At 40.7% G+C, this 20,725-nt stretch overlaps 1 protein-coding gene across 11 annotated transcripts in view; it reads left to right on the top strand.

Moving 5' to 3' along the window:
* The window catches only part of Anks1b (ankyrin repeat and sterile alpha motif domain containing 1B), a 1,029,892-nt gene that overhangs the window by 621,626 nt on the left and 387,541 nt on the right, over window positions 1-20,725 (top strand). For 10 of the 11 annotated variants that reach the window (XM_021205751.2, XM_029542211.1, XM_029542206.1 and 7 more), the window contains exon 15: window positions 12,048-12,154. In XM_021205751.2, coding sequence (XP_021061410.1) covers window positions 12,048-12,154 — 107 coding nt within the window. Of the gene's footprint in view, window positions 1-11,651; window positions 12,155-20,725 lie in introns of those variants that run through there. The other variant, XM_021205756.2, reaches the window with a different exon arrangement.

Genomic DNA, 20,725 nt, shown 5'->3' with positions numbered 1-20,725 from the left:
GTTTGTGAGGATTTTATTGAGTATTTTTGCATTGATATTCATAAGGGAAATTGGGGGACAGAAAAGTTTTATGTCTGTCACTTCAGTATTTAACCAATATTCATTACATTTTTAAGAAGCCAATCAGCTCCTTTCTCTTCAGCCCTTGTTAGAAGCTCTCCATTCTCTCCGATTCTCCGAGTGCTGTTTTCCAAATTAACAAATACAGCTATTGCCTCTGACAAAGCATTTCCCTACCTTGATTATTTCACCTTACTAAACAACACCTATTGATGCAGACCATGTTTTGTCTTAAGACGTTTCTCCTCTCTTTTTGGTCACAATAACTCGTGTTTCTGGTTTTAATCCCTCTGCTCTCAAGGACCTCTTTTCTCAGGGATAAACTGGTGTTCTCCTGAGGCTCTAAATTGCACAAGAGCAGGGGTGTTCAAATCTCTCTCCCCATGTCTTAGCCAAATTCTTGGTACAAGAAGTACTTTGTAAGTATTTGTTGAAAAAAAAAAATCAGTGCATGCTAAGGAAGTGCATGAGGTATACAGAAAAGAACCTCCCCCTGCCTAATTAATGAGAAGCTAATTAAAAGATGGCAGAAAATAATCAGAATTCTAGTTGCCTTGTTTAAAAAGTGAAAACTAGTTCTAAAAGAGCTACACTGAAATCATGCCTTGATTTTAGTACAGTTGTTAAGTTTTTGGACCAAGGTCTGGAGTGAGAACCCAGTCCATCCATCATTTGGATGGGGATGAGGCAGAAAGTGGGACTCCTGTTAAGAGCTTTATGACTTCTCTTACTAGGTACCACCCTGGCATTCAGGACAAGATGCTGTTTCTACTGCCTACAACTCTTTTCCTAGAAAACCAGTCTGGCATCTCCTGCACTCAAGTTTTCACAGAAACATCCCCCTGACTGCTCTAAGAAACCTTACGTTCCCTGGACTTCACACTTTATTTCCTTTCCCTATTTTACTTCTATGAAAAAGAAAAATAAAGCTGACTTAATTGTGTATATTCGATCTATGAAAGGCTGAGCATCACATGAGAAGAGGCATCAGTTGGAAAAGTATTTGCCACACAAGCATGTAGACCTGAGTTAACTGGCACTAACATAAAGACCCAGGAGCAGGACAGTGAACCTGTGATACCCACAGAGGATAAAGATGGAAGGATCCTGGGGCTTGCTAGCTAGCAATTCTAGTCAATCACTGAGCTCTGGGTTCAGTGTGAGATCTTGTCTGAAGACATAAAGGTGAAGATAATTGAGGAAGACGCGCCATCGACCCCTGCTCCCCACATGCACCCATACATATGAATGCACAAGAGACAGCACGTGCTTCAGTATATACTTTGATGCTAGAGAGGTGATGCTATGAGAGAATTCCCACAACCAGCCACAATGGTCGTTCATGTCTAAGCCTGATCCATTTGACCTTCTTCTTCTCCCTACTCCTAGAACTGTCAATCTATTTGGGGTTTTGCTTGTTTGTTTATTTGTTTGTTTGTTGGCTTGGTTTGTTTTCTTGTCATGATAGAAGAGTTTGTGCTTCCTAGGACCTTAATAAAAGGAATTGTACAGAATGTGTTATTTAGGTGAGGCATCTGTATTGTATTTGCTCTGTAGAATTATTCTGTTAGGCATGCACTGTTTCAACTGCTTGTTGTTGAAAGATACCCATTGTATAGCTATACCACAGTTTGTTTGTTCATCTTTCAATGGACATTCCAAACTACCTATTACAGAGAAGACCACTGTGACTTCTTGGCTCCAAGTATCTGCCTGGCACATGCTTTCATTTCTCTTGGTGGACTCCAGAACTTTGGAATGGCTATGTAAAAGAAACTATTAGAAATGGTTGTTGTTAGTGGTTGTATCATTTCACATGTCACCAGCAGTGTCGGGATTCCAATCGGTCCATGTCACAATCAACCTATACCATCATCAGCATTTGATGTTTTCAGACTCTGTTAGTTTAGGCATCTGTATTTTTAAGACATAGTTTGGGCATTCTTTTTTAAAAATTTATTTTATTTTATTTTATTTATGTGAGTACACTGTTGTTGTCCTTAGACACACCAGAAGAAAGCATCAGATCCCATTACAGATGGTTGTGAGTCACCATGTGGGTGCTGGGAATTGAACTCAGGACCTCTGGAAGAGCAGTCAGTGCTGTTAACCGCTGAGCCACCTCTCCAGCCCCAGTTTGGGCATTCTAGTCAGTATGATCTCATCGTAGATTTCGTTTGCATATTCCCAGCATTTCTCTATGTGGACTCCATGCTTTCACATGATTATTGATTATCCATCTCTGGTGAAACCCCTGTTTAACTCCCCTATCCATTTAATATCTATTTTATTTTTTAACCACTGTGTTTTGATAGTTCAACTACATACATGTATACATAAATAAAACAAATGCATATGTTTGCTATCAGATATGATTTATGCATAGTCACATTTTTTGAAGTATATTTTGAAGGGCAAAACTTAAAGGTTTTTTTGCTGAACTTTGATGATCAAATTCCCTTAAAGCATTATACTTCCAGTTTATTTCTTTAGATCCTTTACATTTCCCATATAATTCAGTTTCTAACACCAAATACACCTGCTGGGATTTTTATTAAGATTCAGTTGAGTATATAGAGTCATTTGGGAAACACAAGTGTGTTTATAATGTTTAGTGTTACAATCCATAGAACAGTTTATTTTGGTCTTATGTGATACATCCCAGCCATGTTTTATAGCTGTAAGTATAAAGTCCCTCACATCTTTTGATGTGTTTACTCCTAAGAGATTCATAGTGTCTGGGCATTGTTGTGTGTTACAATGATTTTTATTTAAATTTTATTAATTATTTGTGGTTATTTATAAAGAAACACAGTTGGGTTTTCTTGTACATTGGTCCTGTATGCCCAAATCTTATTAAACTCATTTACTCTAGTCAACTTTACATTCATTCTCATAAAATTTTACAAATAGAAAATCGTGTCATATATCAACAGGAACAGGTTTTTTTTTTCCTTTCTGATCTGGATATGTTTTATTTTATTCCTCTTTCATGAATTGCCAGAGGTGTTTGATTAAACTACATTAGCTTGAATGTTTGTCACGATTTGGTCATGAATCTCTCCACCTGTGCCCAGTGGACATTGGTATACACAGTGTTGTTTTCTCGTATGGCTACAGCTTCTCTCTGGTTAAGGAGTTGGATTAATGGTGGTCTAACATCATTTTTCTGAAATATTTGTGTAGAATTGGCATTATTTCTTATATAGTTGGTAAAATTCACCTCTCAAGTCATCAAGTCCTTGGCTTTCTTTGTAGAAAGATTTCTAACTATGAATATAATACATTTAATAAACAGAGAACTCTTCAGTTGTGTAGTTCTCCATAAGTAAGGTCCAGTAGTTCATCTCCCAATACATTTGTCCATTTCTTGAATGGTTGAATTTACAGACATAAACTTATTCAATTTTACTGATCATTTCAACAGAAACCTTTGGTTTCAGTGATTTTTCTCTATCGACTGGTTTTATATTTTATTTATTTCCTTGGTGATCTTTATTTTCTGGCTTTTGCTCTTCTTGAGTTTATTTCTTTTTGTTTTATTTCCTAAGTACTTGCTGACCTGAAGTTCTTCATTTCTAACACAGGCATCCAGTGCTATACATTTCCCCCAAAGTGACACTTTACGTGTAGCTCACAGGGTTTGATACATTGGTTTTATTTTGATTCAATTAAAAACAGTTTCCGAAAATAGCCTAACAAAGCTAGAAGAAATGAAAATAGAGAGCCCAAGGTAGGAAGGCACACTGTCATACTAACTGCAGTAAGTATAGCGAGGCCAAGTTGAAGAGGATGGGCCAACTTAAGCATGCAACTCAAACAATGAATGATTTGTTAAACAGGAGAAAACACTACCAGGACATGTTAGAAATTGACTAGGACACAATTATCTTAACAAGTGCCAGCAAACAGTGAGAACTGGTTCACAATAAGGTAGAGAGGTGAGTGTAAAGAATCCAGTGGTTGCATTTGGCTGTAGGAAAAGGAGAGAAGAAAAGGTAGAAGGTTACAAAGTTGTAATGTCACCAGAGTTGGGAACACATAGAGTGACTTAGGGGAGGTCATATTTTGCTAATGGTATCCTTACTCTGGGAAAAACAGATGGAAATTTAAACAAATTGACCATGCCACAAAAAAATTATACAGTAGCCGAAAGGTCTATGCTGTTGATCATTAGTGTGGGTTTCAAAGGACAGACTGAGTGAGAAAAGCCACTCCCAGAAGATACATTATGCATATGTGTCACCCAGGAATCATTCTTTTTTTTTTTTTTTTAAAGATTTATTTAAATACACTGTAGCTGTCCTCAAATGCCCCAGAAGAGGGAGTCAGATCTCATTAAGGATGGTTGTGAGCCACCATGTGGTTGCTGGGATTTGAACTCTGCACCTTTGGAAGGGCAGTCGGGTGCTCTTACCCGCTGAGCCATCTCACCAGCCCCCAAGAATCATTATTAAAGTCACCACATGATTGACACAGAGAGCAGATTAATGCTTGCCAGAAGATGTGGAATACAAGGAAAGAGACGGCTGGGACCATAAAAGAGTATATGAGATTATCGCTCCTGCAATGGTGGTCACATGATTTCACATGCAATAAGATTGGATAGGGAGAAACACAGAAATGTGTGCATGTCAAACTGGTAAAATCTGAATGAAGTTAATAGAGTTTATCAGTGTCACTTACCTGCCTATGTTATTGCATGAAAAACTAGGGGTGGATGGGTAAAGTATTATGTAATCTCCCCTCATGGTTATTTCTTATAAAACTATATGTTGTCTGAAAAAGTTAAAGAAAACAAGCAAATTATCCTAGAGATACCAGAAAAAAACTGAATGAACTGTGGCATATCCATATTATGGACTACTATGCAGTCATACATATGTATATGCACATACATATATATATACGTAGTGTTGTGATCATAAAAAGAGAAAGAGCTGTAAGAATATGTTCTGGTGGGATATGGGTGAAGGGGGTGCCTCAGCAGGCTCATGCCAAGGCATCCCCTCCCCCTGAGGGACAGACACACACTGGTATAGTAGAGAATAGAGTTTATTTAGGGCATGGAGAGAGGAGTTAAGAGAGTAGTAGAGGCAGAGAGAAAGGCAGAGAGAAGAAGAGAGTAGAGAAGTAGAGGCTGGCCATGACCACGTGGAGAGAGGGGGGAAGGGAATGGGGAGAGAGGGGGCACAAGGTGGGAAAGAGGCAAGAGTGTAAGAGAAGGAGGAGGGGCCCAGCAGCCCCTTTTATAATGGCTCAAGCCTACCTGACAACTGTAACTGTGGGGGTGGGGTTTAGACAGAATACCCCCCCCCACACACACACACACACACACATATGAACAAAACTTGGGTCCTCTGCAAGAGCACGTAGCCTTAGCTATTAAGCCATCTCTCCAGGTTCATGCAGTTATTTTTAAAGTTAAAAAAAACACACACAATAACAATGAATACTAAATAATAATTAATAATTTCTTTAATAGAATTTTCATAAGACGTTATTGGATCAGAAAAATAAGGCTCACAAAAGCAAGTGTGATATGACTCCTTTTTTTTGTAAAACATTGTCAAAATTCCCTACATATTTTATGTATCTCTGAATATACTAGCCTTTGTGTGTGAATATATATATATGTGTGTGTGTGTGTGTATATATATATATATACATATATATGCTATTTAACAGTGAGGAAATATATGTGAATTTGCATCATAGCTTGTTAATATGGATATCTTTATAAGGATAATGGTTGACACAGACTGAAAGAAGAGACGGGGGAGAGATAACCAAGAAAAATAAAGATGAGAAGAAGATAACAAAGCACCAAAATAGCAGGCTATATGATATATATCATATATATCATATGTGAAATAATCAAAGATATTTATATACAACTGTGTGCTCAATTTTGTTGAACTTAAAAATATAACTTTATTTTTTACATTTTATTATTAAGTAGCCATAAGCTGTTGAGACATAATTTATTTACTATTCAGTTCACCTATTTAAAATATGCAAAGCCGTGGGTTTTTTAGTATATTTACAGAAGTTGACAACCAGCTCTATAAGCAAGTATAAAACATTTCCATCTCTTCCATAAGGACTCCCAGGTCCGTTAATAGTGACTCTACATGCCCCCTCAAATCCCCTTCCCAGTCCTGGGGAACTCCTAGCTTACTTTCTGACTCTGTCTATCTCCTCTGTGTCATAGGAACAGGAGCATATAGCACCTGGTTTTTCTGTCTGGCTTCCTTCACTTAGAATGGCATCTCCAAGTTTGATCTTTATTGTAGCACTTCTTGCCTCCCTTCTTTTTATCACCAAGTAATATTCCACTTTATGGATGTAACACATTGTATGCATCTATTCACAAATGTTACCTGCTAGGTGCTGTCATCTTGCCCCCATCTCTGTGTCAACTCTTGTCCCTCATCTGCTATCACAGGTTGATATGTAGCTATGAAGCTCCACTAATCACTGGGTGGTCATGCTATTGGGGTGTTTGTTTGTTAGTTAGTTAGTTAGTTTGTTTGTTTTTTAATATGTGTTTTCAGTTCCCTGAGGTATAAATTGTCCTGTAGTCTCGTCCAATTAAAATGAAACAAGTTTTTGAAGCCAGGCAGAAGGCACTTAAGATTTCTTGTTCCCTGGTTCTCTAAAAGTGGGATACCATTTGACTTTTCGCCTGAATGAAGTATACTAGCTTCTCCTTAGCTGTTTGGCACCCAAATCTTTTTCTTTATCCCTCCCCCCTGCCCCCCCCCCCAGCTCCACTTTAACACAGACTCTCCCTATGTATACCAGGCTGGCTAAGATTTCACAATCTTCCTGCCTCTGTCTCTGGAGTGCCAGGATTAAAGGTATGACTCTGTCTGACTTTCTATTGGCTTTGATAATATCCTTGTCCTCAACTTTTGTTTCAAATGAAGTTAACCCCCTCCCCCCCCCCCAGCAGAGCTTTAGAACTTTAGATTCTTAACGACTGACTCTTCACTTAGACAAAAGCTTTGAGCGGTCCTTGTTAGCAGTGGACGGTGGCACGGGCCTTGCCTTCTCTGGTTACCTTTCTGAGCATGGAGCCTGTACCCTGGGAGTGCACAGTGCCCCTACTGCTCTTGGTCTACTCAAGCTGAGGTGGACTCTACCCCATGACTGAGAGCTGGGTGGATGGAGGAAGCTCCTGATTTGTCAGCTGTTCTCACTGGGAATTTGACCTCCGCAACTTCAAGGAGTCAGGGAAGACTGGTCTGCCCCTGCTGATGAGATGCCGTATCTGTGGACTGGGAGCTAAGGAAAGAAGGTGCCCATTGTCCTGGTTGTGCTTATACCAAGAGTATCTGTGGAGAGGACTCTGATACAAAGGAAGGTGGAAGCCAGCCATCAACTACCAACCACAGAATCCTGATCACACTATTTAGAAGTGTTTTAAATAAGTATTTCTTCATCTGTTGTGCAGTCTTAGAATAATTTGTAGAACCTTCTAGTGGTTTGGGGGGGAGGTTAATTGGAATTTGTTTGTTTTATTACCCTAGTATTGGGCAATTATACTTGTTTCTGAGCATGGAGCCCCCTAGGATTCTGTCTTCAGAAGACTGTGCCATCGGAAAGCCCCTGGTCCCATCACATAGCTTGAATTTCAGTTTCTTTATCCTCAATAATGATAATTGAAAAGTTGGGACACGTGGTCCTGAACTCACTCCCTCTTCTCCCTGTTTGAATCTCACTTTGAGAAATTACAGAGGTCCTGGCTGCATAAAGGTGCCTAGACGGTAATGTGTTGTAGGAATTTCAAGACTCCAGGAAAGTATTTTAAGTAAAATGAAGAATATATTTAGACACTATAAAAATGTGATCTTCAGGCCTAAATCAGGATCCTGTAGAAGTTTGACTCATGAGAAAACACTTAAACAAAATCAGAACCCAGCATGACTCAGGACCTCTGTCCCTCCTCTCCCTCCTTTTCCTGTCTTGCCATCTCCTAATTCACTCCCCCCACTCTGCCTACATTTTGCTAACATGTGACAAGTATTAAACAGAAATCAAGGAATTAAAAATTAAAATAACAGAATTCAGGAATTTCTATATAAAGATTTTTAAAGTGGCCGACTACCAGTGATCTCTCTGAGCTGTCTTTATACAACAGTCTAAGCCTTCAAATTATTTTCCCTTTTTATTTATTAAGAAACCAAAACCTATTTCCAGAGTCATTCATTCATTCATTCATTCATTTATTCATTCACTTAATGAGCATGACTTAATACCTAGGAATCGAATGCTCCTTTTGCTAGGTGCTTGGTTATTGGTTGGGATTTAAAGAGCGAGCCAATCATCATAAGCCTTGCCAAACAAAAATATATCCTTATGTTTGCTCAGTGTTTATAGAGCTTGTTTACCTTCCCCGGACAAGTCCATGAAGAGACACTGTACATGAGACTTACGTTTGACTTCACCTGGTAACAGCCTCCGATCTAATCATTCACAAGTCATAGATATCTTAGTTTCATCTTCACTTGCAGGTCATGCTGCAGAATTGCAATCTTCTACAGTTGATCCATGCACGTCTATAACTTTTTTGACATTCTGAAAAGATCGAGAGGCAACAAGAGATAAATTATAATCAAGTACAATGTAACTCATCCAGACACACTTGCTCAATTGAGAGGGTAAAGATGCTGAGCAAAAATCCTGACCTGAAAATTCTTTTTAAAAACTAAAATGTCTCCTTTTGTTTGAGGATTGTATGCATGCATACACTGCCTTTGAATAAAATCCACCCACCTTTCCTCCCCTTTGGTCCCCTCCCCCAGCTCCCCTACCACTCTGCCTTTCCGAGTTCATGTGCTCTTTGGTTAAACCCACTTTTTAAAGTCTGTTTAGTGTGCATGAGTGTAAAACTATCTGCTGGTCACTCCATCCTTAAAGATAACTGACTCTTCCTCGCCAGCAGGCATCAGTTACCAAAAAACTCTTAGCAGGTAGCAGGACTTCATAGATCTTTCCGGATCCATGCTGGGATTTGGGTGGGCTTGATCTTATGCAGGTCTTATGCACTTAGTCACAGCCACTGAGAGCTCACATAGGCAGTGGCCTGTCACATCAGGGAAACAGTTTTCCTACTGGTACCCACTATCTCTGGCTCTTATATTCTTCCTGCTTCTTTTCCTGTGGGCCACAATACTTCCTTTTTATTACGAAATCAGATAATTGGAGTACAGTTTTTAAAACTTACCTACTGACTAAAACAAAATGATTTAAATCTGAAAATGGGAGTGCTTTCTATAGTTCCGGACTGTGAGGGCACATCATGTTGATTATCAAATGCAAACTGAATGCATATGATGTACATGCAGTATTAGAAAGGCATACGCCCTGCTTTCAAGAAACACGTCTTAGACACAAGTAATGATCATATAGGTTAGGAAATATTTGTTATTATAGAAGGTCTAAATGTGCCACTTTAGAGAAAAGAGAGTGAGATGTGTCCTATCGAGGAATAGAAGAGGTTTCATAAGGGAAACGACAGAGTTGTAGGATAGGAAGAAAACCTACCCAAGTACATTTCAGCCTTCCTTCAGAGACCAGCAAATAATCGCCCCTGGTTAAGAACTGTGAAGAGCGGGTAGAGCCAGATGAAAACCCCAAACACCACGAAGAGTCCAGAGTTCTTTTAATCCATCGGGAAACCACAGCAGTATTTCAAAACAAGGCTGAGTTATCAATGCTGTGTCTTGGATTATTCTGACACTGTTTATAAATTAGATTTTTTAAAAGAAAAATATCATGGATCAGAGGGCAAAAAAGGGCTCAGGGGGGTGAAGGCACTTGCTGTCACACCTAATTAGGTTTAATCCCTGGGACCCACATGATGAAAGCAGAGATCAGACTCATACAGGTTGTCCCCTGACCTTCATATGTGTACACTGTGGTCTACACACACACACACACACACACACACACACACACACACACACACGGGGGGGGAGGGGAGGAAGTGAAAACGTTTTTAGTGATTAAAAATGCAGCAGGGACTTAAGAACAATGCAATAGCCCTTGTTATATTGGGCCAGGTGCCAGGAAACAAAGAAAGCAAAAATCACAAGAAGACAGCAGGTCCATAAACATAGGACAGCAGAGAGGAAGAAGGATTAGAACCCAGGGATTGATGGCAGCAATAGAAGAAGCATGCACGCTGCTTTGAGAGTAAATATTTATATGGTGAGGAGATTGGCTATGGCCCTAAAATGAGAAAAGAAACTGAGAAAGAGGAGACTTGAGGACCAGTGACGGTTTTGTTTACCCAGTCAATATTCACTGGGCACGTACCGTGTGTTCAGGGCAGAGTGGGGTGGGTCGTGTGAACGTTTTGTTTAATTTTTAAAGTACTCGATGTGGAAGAGACTCTGTTCCCAATCTGTGTGACTCCCAAGGCAAAGCTGGAGCCAGAGAGTGGGAGTTAGGTAGGAAGTACAATATCTTTCTAATGAACAGAAGCCTGGGCTTGGTGGTGAGAGCCCCATCACAGGCGGCATTCAAGCAGAAGACGGTGGTCTTCCCGGAACACTAGGGCAAGGGTCCTTCCTAGGACTGGGGGCTAGCCGAGTAGCTCCGATAGCTCTCTCCAAGTCTTGAGTCTCTCCTCCGATGAGGTAGTTCTGTAGATTCTATTATTAATCTGTGGTTTCTCTCCATTATTAAATAAATTACTCAGTCTGTCTGCCATTCAGTAAAAACTCACACACTTAACATCTGTTATTCTTGAATTATTTTTGGTTAGGGCTCTTCTTCTTTATTAAAAAAAAAAAAAAAAAATCTATCCAGTTAATGTTACCTTTATAGATATTTCAGAATAGGGCGCTTGGTAGAGAGAGTTATAAATACCAAAGTGGGAATGGCTTTTCTTGTGCCTAATAATGTTGTTGTTTAGGACAAACGAGGAATGAATTGTCTTGGCTTGCAGGTTATGATACAGTTTCTATATGTTTCAGTAATTCAAAAATTAAAAAAAAGAAAAAGAAAAAAAAAATCCCCAGAGAGGTTCACTTTGAGACTGCACAGGAAAGAAAAAAGAATAATTACACTGCGAAGCTTTCAATCAGAAACGGTTCCCTCTGGTACATTTTTAAAGGGAGAAAGGCGAGGAAGGGAAGGGGAAAGGGGACCTGTGGCGAGCCTCCTTAGGAGCTGTAGTTCAAGCTTCGTTTCCTGGTGTCTTTTTGAAACGTAAGAAGAAGAAAAAAAAAAAAAAATTCCATAACAAATAGCTCGGTAACGTATAACCGGGATGAAGCTTTTTCGATTCCGATTGAGGCGCTTTGGTTTGCTTGAGTCTTGCTATTTTCTGCATTTGTTTTGACTGCTCTCATCATTCAAGATTGACGCTTGGATGGGTGTGTAGGAGGGAGCAGCAGCAGCAGCGGGCTTACAGCTTGCAGACAAAAAAAAAAAAAAAAAAAAAAAAATCTGCCTTATCTGATGGCTATTATTGAAAATGCGAGGTGTAGCCTGGGCTGGGTAATGAAGGGGAGCGAGCGAGCGAGGGGGAGCAAGGAGCGTGGAGCTGCATACTGATGAGTGTAGGAGTACTTGATAAAAAGAATTCTGGCTGCTGGCCGTGTGTTGCTCATTGTGGAGTACTCTAGCAGTCACATAGAACGCAGAGCAGCCTAGGCTGACAGCTTGATATGCCTTCTTCTCCTGCCTGGTTCTGGGGGGCTGTATGACGCACTGGTCGGTAGTAAAGATTAATATGTAAAGAAATGTGCGGCTAGGATCAAGTCCTACTCCACAGCCTGCCTGGCAAACTATGGTTTCCTTCTGACTTTGCTCTCGCTGAGAACGTTAATCTGTCAAGCTGGCGGGCTCCTTTGATAACAACTTCCCCAGGAGCATGATGTGGCAATGCCACCCCTCAGCCCCGGACTACCGCTATTACCCCGTGGACGGCTACTCCCTGCTAAAGCGCTTCCCTCTTCACCCTCTTACAGGACCCAGATGCCCTGTCCAAACAGTGGGACAATGGCTGGAAAGCATTGGGCTACCTCAGTACGAGAACCACCTGATGGCTAATGGATTTGACAGTGTACAGTTTATGGTAAGATGCTCTCTGTGTCCACGGAGCTGCCTTTTGTCTGTCTTTGCTTCTTATGTGTCTTTACATGGCTCAGAGGCAGCCTGGTTTGCACGGAAACGGATCAGCTTTAGATATGTAACTGCATCAGAAAAACTGGATGCCTTTAGGACAGAACTTGTCGTGTGCATACAGACACTGACTAGAAAATGGCATCTATATGCATCCATTAGACATGTGTGTTGTATGAATTGGTGAGAGCTCTATTTATGGGCTCTGAAAGAAGATTAACATTTATAGTCTCCTTGTCATTCATTGTATGATTTTTTTCCCTTTCCTATACATTAGTGATCTTAGCATACAATTAGATTTATACCACGCTCCAGATAAATCTGGATTCCGGAGACATGTTATTTCCGCTTGAATATCAGTATTTGTGATTAATTAGAGAGTCCGCTATGTCGATGGTCTGAAGATCATTTTCCCTGCTAATCATTCAATAGGCTGTTTAAATCCTGTGGATGACCCTTCGTGAGCTAGCTGCTTCAGCCGGTTGCAGAGCTTAGCGAGAGCACATGCTGACTGAAGAGCGATGAAATATTGTTTGTTACTTTAGGTGAAAAAACGAACACTTGGGTCAGGGTATGTATAGAAAGGGGCTGATGTACCAAGTGCATTGGTGTACTTTCGAGTCCTGGTCTGTGTGCAGTCTAAACCGGGCATGTGCAAACTTCTCAGTGTGCATATAGGTGAGAAGGAGGAGGAGGAGGAAGAGGAGGAGGAGGATGGGAGGTGTGCAGACGACAATGTAGTTTTCTAATCATTCCTAGACCTCCCCAGGCGCTCATCAGCTCCCCTTGTTAAGCTCCTTCAAGCTATATCACGGTTCTTCTCACCTTCCCTTGCTTTTAAGGTCCCATCGCACATTATCACTGATCCCTAAATTTAGGGAGACCTTCATGTCACAAGCATGTAGCACACAAATGACTCATAGGTGTCCTTAATCGTTCCTCTGAGATCAAATGCTGAGTCTGGCTCCTGCAGCACATTCATAAGCCACTGAGGGCTAGTCAGAGCTTTGCGGTTCCTTTTGCCAGATTGCTTTTCTCCAAAGTTGACTGAATTATTACAGCTTTGAGGGTTATTAAGATGGTTGAACTTCTACTCCTACAAAAAATGTGTATGCCTACAAGGTTTTTAAAAATGCATAAATGTGGCCCATCATATGAGCATTAAGTAATATAGGCATATAACTGTTTAGGGGTATCTTGTTGTGTTTTTAATTAATTAATGAGCTATGCATTTCTTTTTCTTGTGTCCATCAGACAGTCACTGGTTATACAGTCGAGACTCTGTGGGTGTTGAAATAGGATGGAAGGGGAAGTTGTTGCAGCCCTGGAGAGGTTTAAGACTCACTTAGGGCAGTAAACAGATGGTATTAATAGTTACCGGAACTAGCAAACAAATTGAATATTGTTTCGGTATTACTTATATTGACCACATCTCTCTGCATAGCTACTTCCCCCTCCCCCCACCCACCCACCATCTCTACCTGAAATGGGGCATGTCATTCCCAAGCCCTGGTCTAAATCTATTCTGGTCCGTGAGAAGTTGGGTTTGAGATTCACTGAGTTAATCGTCCACACTGAAGGTCTTTAATTCAGCTTAATTTTCCTCTGAGTATTAGACACTTATGAACAAATATAATTCCCCTTTGAACGTATTTAACTAGAAGGTAATCTCTCTGGTTTTAAAAAAGAATTTGAAGAAAGAGTGTGCAGAACAGTCAGGTGTGAATTGTGCACCAAAAACATCCAAAAAAAAAAAAAAGAGTATCATAGGAAGAAGATCAAAGTTGTGGCTTTACCTGTTTATTTCCAAGTAGTGTATTGAATCTTCCAGAACATAAGATCACCTAGTTAACTCAGACATGCCAAGGACTTGTACCATGAGACAAAATCAAAACAACAGCTTTGATCTGCCATGTAGAAGGATTAATTAATTGTGGAGATGAAGTACATTGTGAAATGGTGTCATCAGTTAGTGCAGTTCAGGCTTCTGTGCACCATTTGTTTGGGGCCAATATTGTGAGAAAAGATTGTCTACCTTTACGATAATAGTATGTTGTTTGCCGTAGGCTACTTAATACTGAGCTTAAAGCCCTCCGTGGTTGGCCCACTTTAAGAAACAGATTTCATTAATGTAAAAATCTGTTAGACCTGCTCAGCTTCCATTCGGTATCATAGTCTAGCTTTTGTTTTTCTTGTGGCACATTCTGACCTGCATTTATTCATTCTGTTGCCTAAGCAACAAGCACCACGCTCCCATTAACCGTGATGTGGTGTAGGCCTTTTTAGAAGAAGACAGTAGACATCAAGAGAATATAATTAATGTTGGTTAAAATGTCATAGGACATCCATACGTGCACTTGGTTTTGGAAACATATTCTATTTGTGGGTTAAGTGTAAAGGTTTTGTGTAAATAACTTTTGAAGAAAGCATTTAATTGAGGTTTAATTTTTTTGTTTGCTAAATATATTCTATATACTCTTAAACATAAACACAATACATGGTTAATTTTTATCTAATGACAATCATTAACTTTAGTAAAGATGACTTGATACTGATTCCTGAACATGGCTAGAGAAGAAGGAAGCCCCTCCCCATATGTGTTTAACTCTTTATCGTCTTTCATTACTTCTCCCCGGGCTCTTAATACTTACCCTTGATTCATAGGTACGAGAATTATAAACTTTTGCTCTATGCCTTCGTCCTGGTTTATAGGACATCAAGGGCAGAGATTAGATCCAAAGCATCATTAAGAATATAAAAATAAACAGAAATTGGTACAATTCAAGAAGGGCTACAACAGGACCTTAAGCCAGCTAAGACTTTGGGAAAGTCATGCGTGGGTTGACATCACAATCCCTCTCACCAGTCATGTGTCTGAAGTCTTCCCTAGTCCCGCCCTGCCTTTTTCCTCTAAAGAGTACTTTGCATCTGCTCCCCGCATAAGCACAATCTCCCTGCTTCTCACCAGACCTGGGAAAGCTGTGGGGGTCCTCTGAGCCTTGTGCATTTCTTCAGCCTTTGCAATGTATGTAATGTGACTAAGTTTTAATGTTGTCTATTTTCCCAACAAGGAGTTTAGGGATGTGTCTATTGTTATGCAGACTTGCTTGTTTTTCCCTTATTATATTTATTGCTACTGCCATCTTTCTTTTTCTGAGTTAGATGACTGTTCCCTAAGTTGTCCAAGTCACAAACCCTCTATTTCTATGTCTTTGCTCCTTATGTCCTCTCCTGCCCCTCGGGGACTGTCATTTCCTTTCTTTCCCTTATATTTTTTTATTCTCAAAGGTCTCCCTGCCTGGCTTACATAACTTCCCTTAAGGACTCCAGTCCATAGTAGTTAGTCTTTCCAAACTTGCTTAGTGGCTGGATTTTGCAGCCATCGTTCTAGAGTTAGGAATTAAGTTTCCACTCGTGTATATCTTGTCTTCTCGGCTAGAATAAAAACTCAGCGAGTCTGTTTTGTGTGTGGTTTCCTTGCCTTTCTCACAGCTCCTAACATAATGCTATATGCATAGAAATCCACCTGTAAAAACCACATACACAACAGATTGACATGACTGGACCTTCAGTCTCATTTATAAACTAAAAATCTTTTTGGCCAATGAGAGTATAGAGCACTAGTTATCTCCTTCTGGAATTGTGTCCTCTGTAAATATTTTCCATGTGTTAGGAAGTGTTGATTACTAAGGACATAATGATGAACAAAACATGACCCTTACCTCAGGCAGGGCATACTGTTGTCCTGCGTATTTGCCTGCACATCCCACAAACATTCCTTCATGCATATAGAATATAAGGCAGGAATCTTGCCCCTTATCTTTTCATATAATCAGAATCAATCTGCAGATTTTCCCATATTAAATAAAATTCACAACGGACAAGGCAAGCAATCTTTTGGAGTTCAAAGTCAAGGCAAATGGAGCTAGTGATAGCATCTATCACTCCTAAGCAATACTACAGCAGATTGGTGTGAAGACCATATTACAAGGGTTTATTGCCTGGAGGAGGACTGATTCAGAGTCTCTCTGGCCTCGCTACCCAACAGTTACATTTGTAAATTCTAAAGGAGAAAAGAATGAAATTGTAGAGTGTATCATTCCTTTAGCATCTCCTATTGACCTATTGACTTGAGGTGATTTGACCAGTATTCAGGATGAAGGCTTTACGGAGTTGATTATAAAGGTACCACTGGAAGCCACACACAAATTGGCACTTCTGGGAACTTGAGTGGATAGCAGTCATATAGCACAAACTAGAGGTCAAAATGAGCAGTTCCCGTTACACACTGAAGAAGACCCAAGGAGCTATTGGAGGTTATAGAGGTCAACAGAAGATGGAAGCAAGAGAGGCGGATAGGTACACACTTAAATGAAAATCTTCTCCCATGTTTGTGGTGCATGTTACATGCTAATAGACCTACAGGTCTGTCCTGTGTTCCAGAGAACTTTGCTGCAACAAGAGCTCAGTTTGCAGCTGGTCTGGAAAAACTGACCTTTTAAGTCTTAGCAAACCACCGTCCAAGTAAGAAGTTAGACCTGTAGACAACAGAAATAACTTGACCATAATGTCTAAGACCAATCACTCCATGATGATTTCTTACTTAACAATGTTTTCAGGCAAATCTAGGAAGCTTTTATGATGTATAAGAGAAAACTGTCCATTTCCTCTATCTTCCTGTTTCTAGAGCAGGTTGGGCTTTGAATTGAGTGGATGGCCTTCTATTATAAAATCAGCTAGAAGTTTCCAAACTCATTTAGCAGAGGTAGACTCATTCTTACAAAAGTGGCTTGGTTTTGGTTTTGTTTTTGTTTTGTTTTGTTTTTCAACCATTGACATTTAAAATTTGTCGGTATCTAGCAGTCAGTGCCAAAGGGAGAGTCATTCTTTATCTGGACAACAGCTAACTTACAAATACAAGAAGCAGTGACAGCAGAGGGGTGGTAGGGGGACAGAGAAAGGCAGACTTCTCATCAGCATGGTCTTGTCTCCCTAATGGGTTGGTTTACTAGTGGAATCTAGCAGCAGTGCTGTTTGGGGTGATTATGTTAATATTTTGAGCTGTCTAAAGGTACAGGACAAAAACGTTGGTGTCATGAGAGCTATTAATTGTTTTTATACATGCCATTAGCCTGGGAAAGGATACTGATTGCTTGTGCAGCACAGCGAGTCAGAAGTGAGAGCGTGTGCTGGACTGACCGTGCTGAAAGACTGACTCTCAGGGGGGATGTCAGCCATGATTCCAATCTGGTGATGGAAAGGAGCCTTTTCCTCCATCTGGAAGTTACTCTGATTAAAATTTTAAGCACTAAAATATGTTGCCCCATTTTCTAATAATCCAGTAATGTAACTCCCATTACTAACGAATGTTCACATGAATTAGCCTCTAATTTAGTCATGGAGCACATTTGCATAATTTGATCTCCAGAATTGCTTCAAATGACCAGATATTTGGGGTGAGGAATTTGCATTCGTGAGTCTAAGAACGTCCTACAGCTGCTGAGGTACAGACTCGTTTTAAGAAATCCAGCTCGAACCATGTTCCTCTGTGCTTTAATAGAGCAGAACTCCCAGGTAACTTGCTCAAGGGCTGTGACCTCCATTTTCTCATTTCCCGGCAATGCCTTAACCTCTCCGTAAGCCAGCCTGTCTCCCAACTTTCCTACAGACTGCACTCCTTCAAGTCAGCCCTGCTTGTATCACTTCTCTCTGGCCTCTCAGCTCGTGACACCCTCTGTCTCCACTCCTTACCTTCAGTTACCCCTCCTGGCCCCGACTATGGGACATCACCCTACCCCATGCATCACCCTGGTCTCCTCGCCATCCTTGTATGTCATATGGGATCCTCTACTTTGCAGACATGCTCTGAGAGCCATGTCTGTTTGCCTTGCTTTACCTCTTTCTACCTGGTTCCCGCCACTACTCACTGCGCATTTCCATTATGTATATATGCATATGAAGCATTTAGCACAGATCTGGCATAAAATAAATGCCCAACAAATGCTAATTGCCCAGAGGGATCCTAGGCGCACACTTGCTTTCATCTGTGGTGCTCTAATCCTTCCGAGGTTCTTACCTGTGGGAAATGGTAAGGTATTTCCAAAAATCCATAGTGTGACTCTCACAGTTGGGAACCCTGCTGATCTGGGTCCCGCTAATCCTAGAGCCTTATCTATCTCTTCTCATTTCTTCTCTAGTCAGTAGGGAACTGAATTGCAAGCTTTTCCTCCACTGCCTGGCTGTGCACACACCACTCTCTGCCAAGAGTCATCTTTCTTCTCTCTTAACTTCTTTTTTATCCCTTGGCTCTTAGTTCAGTTGTCTCATCTTTTAGCTGTCAATTCTCTTCTGACCTTTCAGGTAGAACTTATGAACACTTCTTCTGCAGGACCCTTCCTTAAAATTTCCTCCTTTGCCTCTATTACTTGTATAGTGTCCACTTATTCCCTATACCCATCTCCTTCCACCACACATAAATCTTGGACCAGATTTGGGCCATCTGTGTGTAGGACCATGTGGTAAATCATTTAGCCTTTGCAAGACGTATGGTCTCTGTGGGGGAAAAAAAAATCTATCTTTGTTGTTGCAGTAAAATAGCTATAGATGGTATGAATATGAATGAGTGCCATTTTGTTCCAGTAAAATTTTATTTATTAAAACAGGCAGATTAATCATTGGGCCATAGTTTGCTGCCCTGCCCCACAGTTAGAAATTAGCTTTTATCCCGTGTCTCCAGATCTAATGAAAGAAAGCAGAAGCAAGCAAATAAGGAGAAGGATGAGAAGAGAGGAAGGCATGGGCTGGGGGCAGCCAGGCAACAGGCAGATGGCTACAGGAAGGGATTCTGATGGTCTGTTTGTTTTAAAGATAACCTCAGCGTGCTGCTGAGGACAGTCAGAACAGGATCCAGGCTTCAGGACTTTGACAGTGTTTTGCAGACGAGAGTATATTTTCAGCAAGTGAACTGAAGAGGCATGAGACAGAGAAAAACACAGCTGTACGGCAAGTCTGTCTTCCCTCTGAGTGGAACTCCTTTCTCTTCCTTCTTCACCTGATTTTTCTCAAATCCATTTAAACACCATTTCCTCAAAGAAATACTTCCTAACCCCACCCTGTCTCTCAGGGCTCTTTTCTCCCTTCCCAGTTACCCACCGACATCCACAGTGCCCTGTTTTTAGCCCTGTGCTAGTCCTCGTGTTTCTTTGCCATCATTTTAATCTGTTCAAATCTCTGTTCTTACCCTAGAGAGTGAAGGTCCTAAGGAATAGACTGGGTGTTACTTACCTTTGTATTCCTAAAGCCTAGCACACTGCCTGGCATAGCTTTTCAACACTGATGAGTGGAAGGTTTTAAGTATTATACAGTATTTTATACAGGTTCCTACAAATTAACCTGCACAATTCATGCATCTATCAGTATCCCCATACTTATAAATGAAGAGAGTGAGACTCAACAGGGTTTAGGAAAGCTGTTAGCAGAGCCAGGTTTACAAAGCCAGCTCTCTGTGATGAAAATACCCTCTCTGACTTTAGTAAGGTTCTTCACTGTCCCCTTCACCAAATGTTTCGAGACACCTAAGAACCATTGGCTCCACTCCGAAAGCTCTTCCTGTCTTCAATACTTTTGCTCTTTTCTTGGATTTTTTTCTCTCATTACACCTTACCCGTCCATCTCCTCCCACTATTTCCTAAGAAGACCAGTGCTTTAGCCAAGGCAGGGCCTGCCTTATTAACAAAGGTATTCACCTTCGTTTCTATCCACAGTTGCCTCAGAGTAAGGCAATATGTCCAAGCTCAAGGTATCAATAGGGTTGAGTCTACTGAGGACTCTGTGAAAAGGCTATGTTCTAGGCTTGTTGCCTTGAATGTGGCGTCCTTACCACTGTATTTTGACACTGGCTTCTGTGTCTTCATGTTTCTGTGCTCACATTTCTCTTCTTGTAAGGAGACAGTCACTCTTGGTTGCAGACCACCCTAATGACCTCTTTTGATTTGATTATTTATGTAAAGACCCTATTTCCAAAATAAGGTTACATTCTAAAGTCCTAGGGGTAAGGACTTCCACATATCAACTTGGGAATGACATGATTAAATAAGTAACAACCCTCAATAAATGTATGCATATGAATCCTTTATTATTCCCCATATCACTAGGCATGACTATAATAAACAAATAGTCCATTAACTAAATTAAAGTCAAAAGTCAAACCCAGGTCAATTTGAGGCCAATGGGAAAAGTTTCCAATTGTTATGGGAACATCAGAGGTAGGCAAACTCTGAAGGTGTGAATTGGGGCAAATTAAAGAGCGTGAGTGCCTCTTGTTCTTGGGGAGATAGTGAATCAGATGAGTATGAAGAGGAAAGGTAAAAGAAAGGATGGAAGAAAGGAAAGAGGGAAGGAAGGAGGGAGAGAGTGAGGGGGAAAGGAAGGAAGGAAGGAAGGAAGGAAGGAAGGAAGGAAGGAAGGAAGGAAGGAAGGAAGGAAGGAAAAGAGAGAGAGAGAGAGAGAGAGAGAGAGAGAGAGA

The sequence above is a fragment of the Mus pahari genome, chromosome 9, assembly GCF_900095145.1.
Source record: "Mus pahari chromosome 9, PAHARI_EIJ_v1.1, whole genome shotgun sequence".
Taxonomy (NCBI): Eukaryota; Metazoa; Chordata; class Mammalia; order Rodentia; family Muridae; genus Mus; species Mus pahari.
This window is presented reverse-complemented; position numbering and strand designations above follow the sequence as displayed.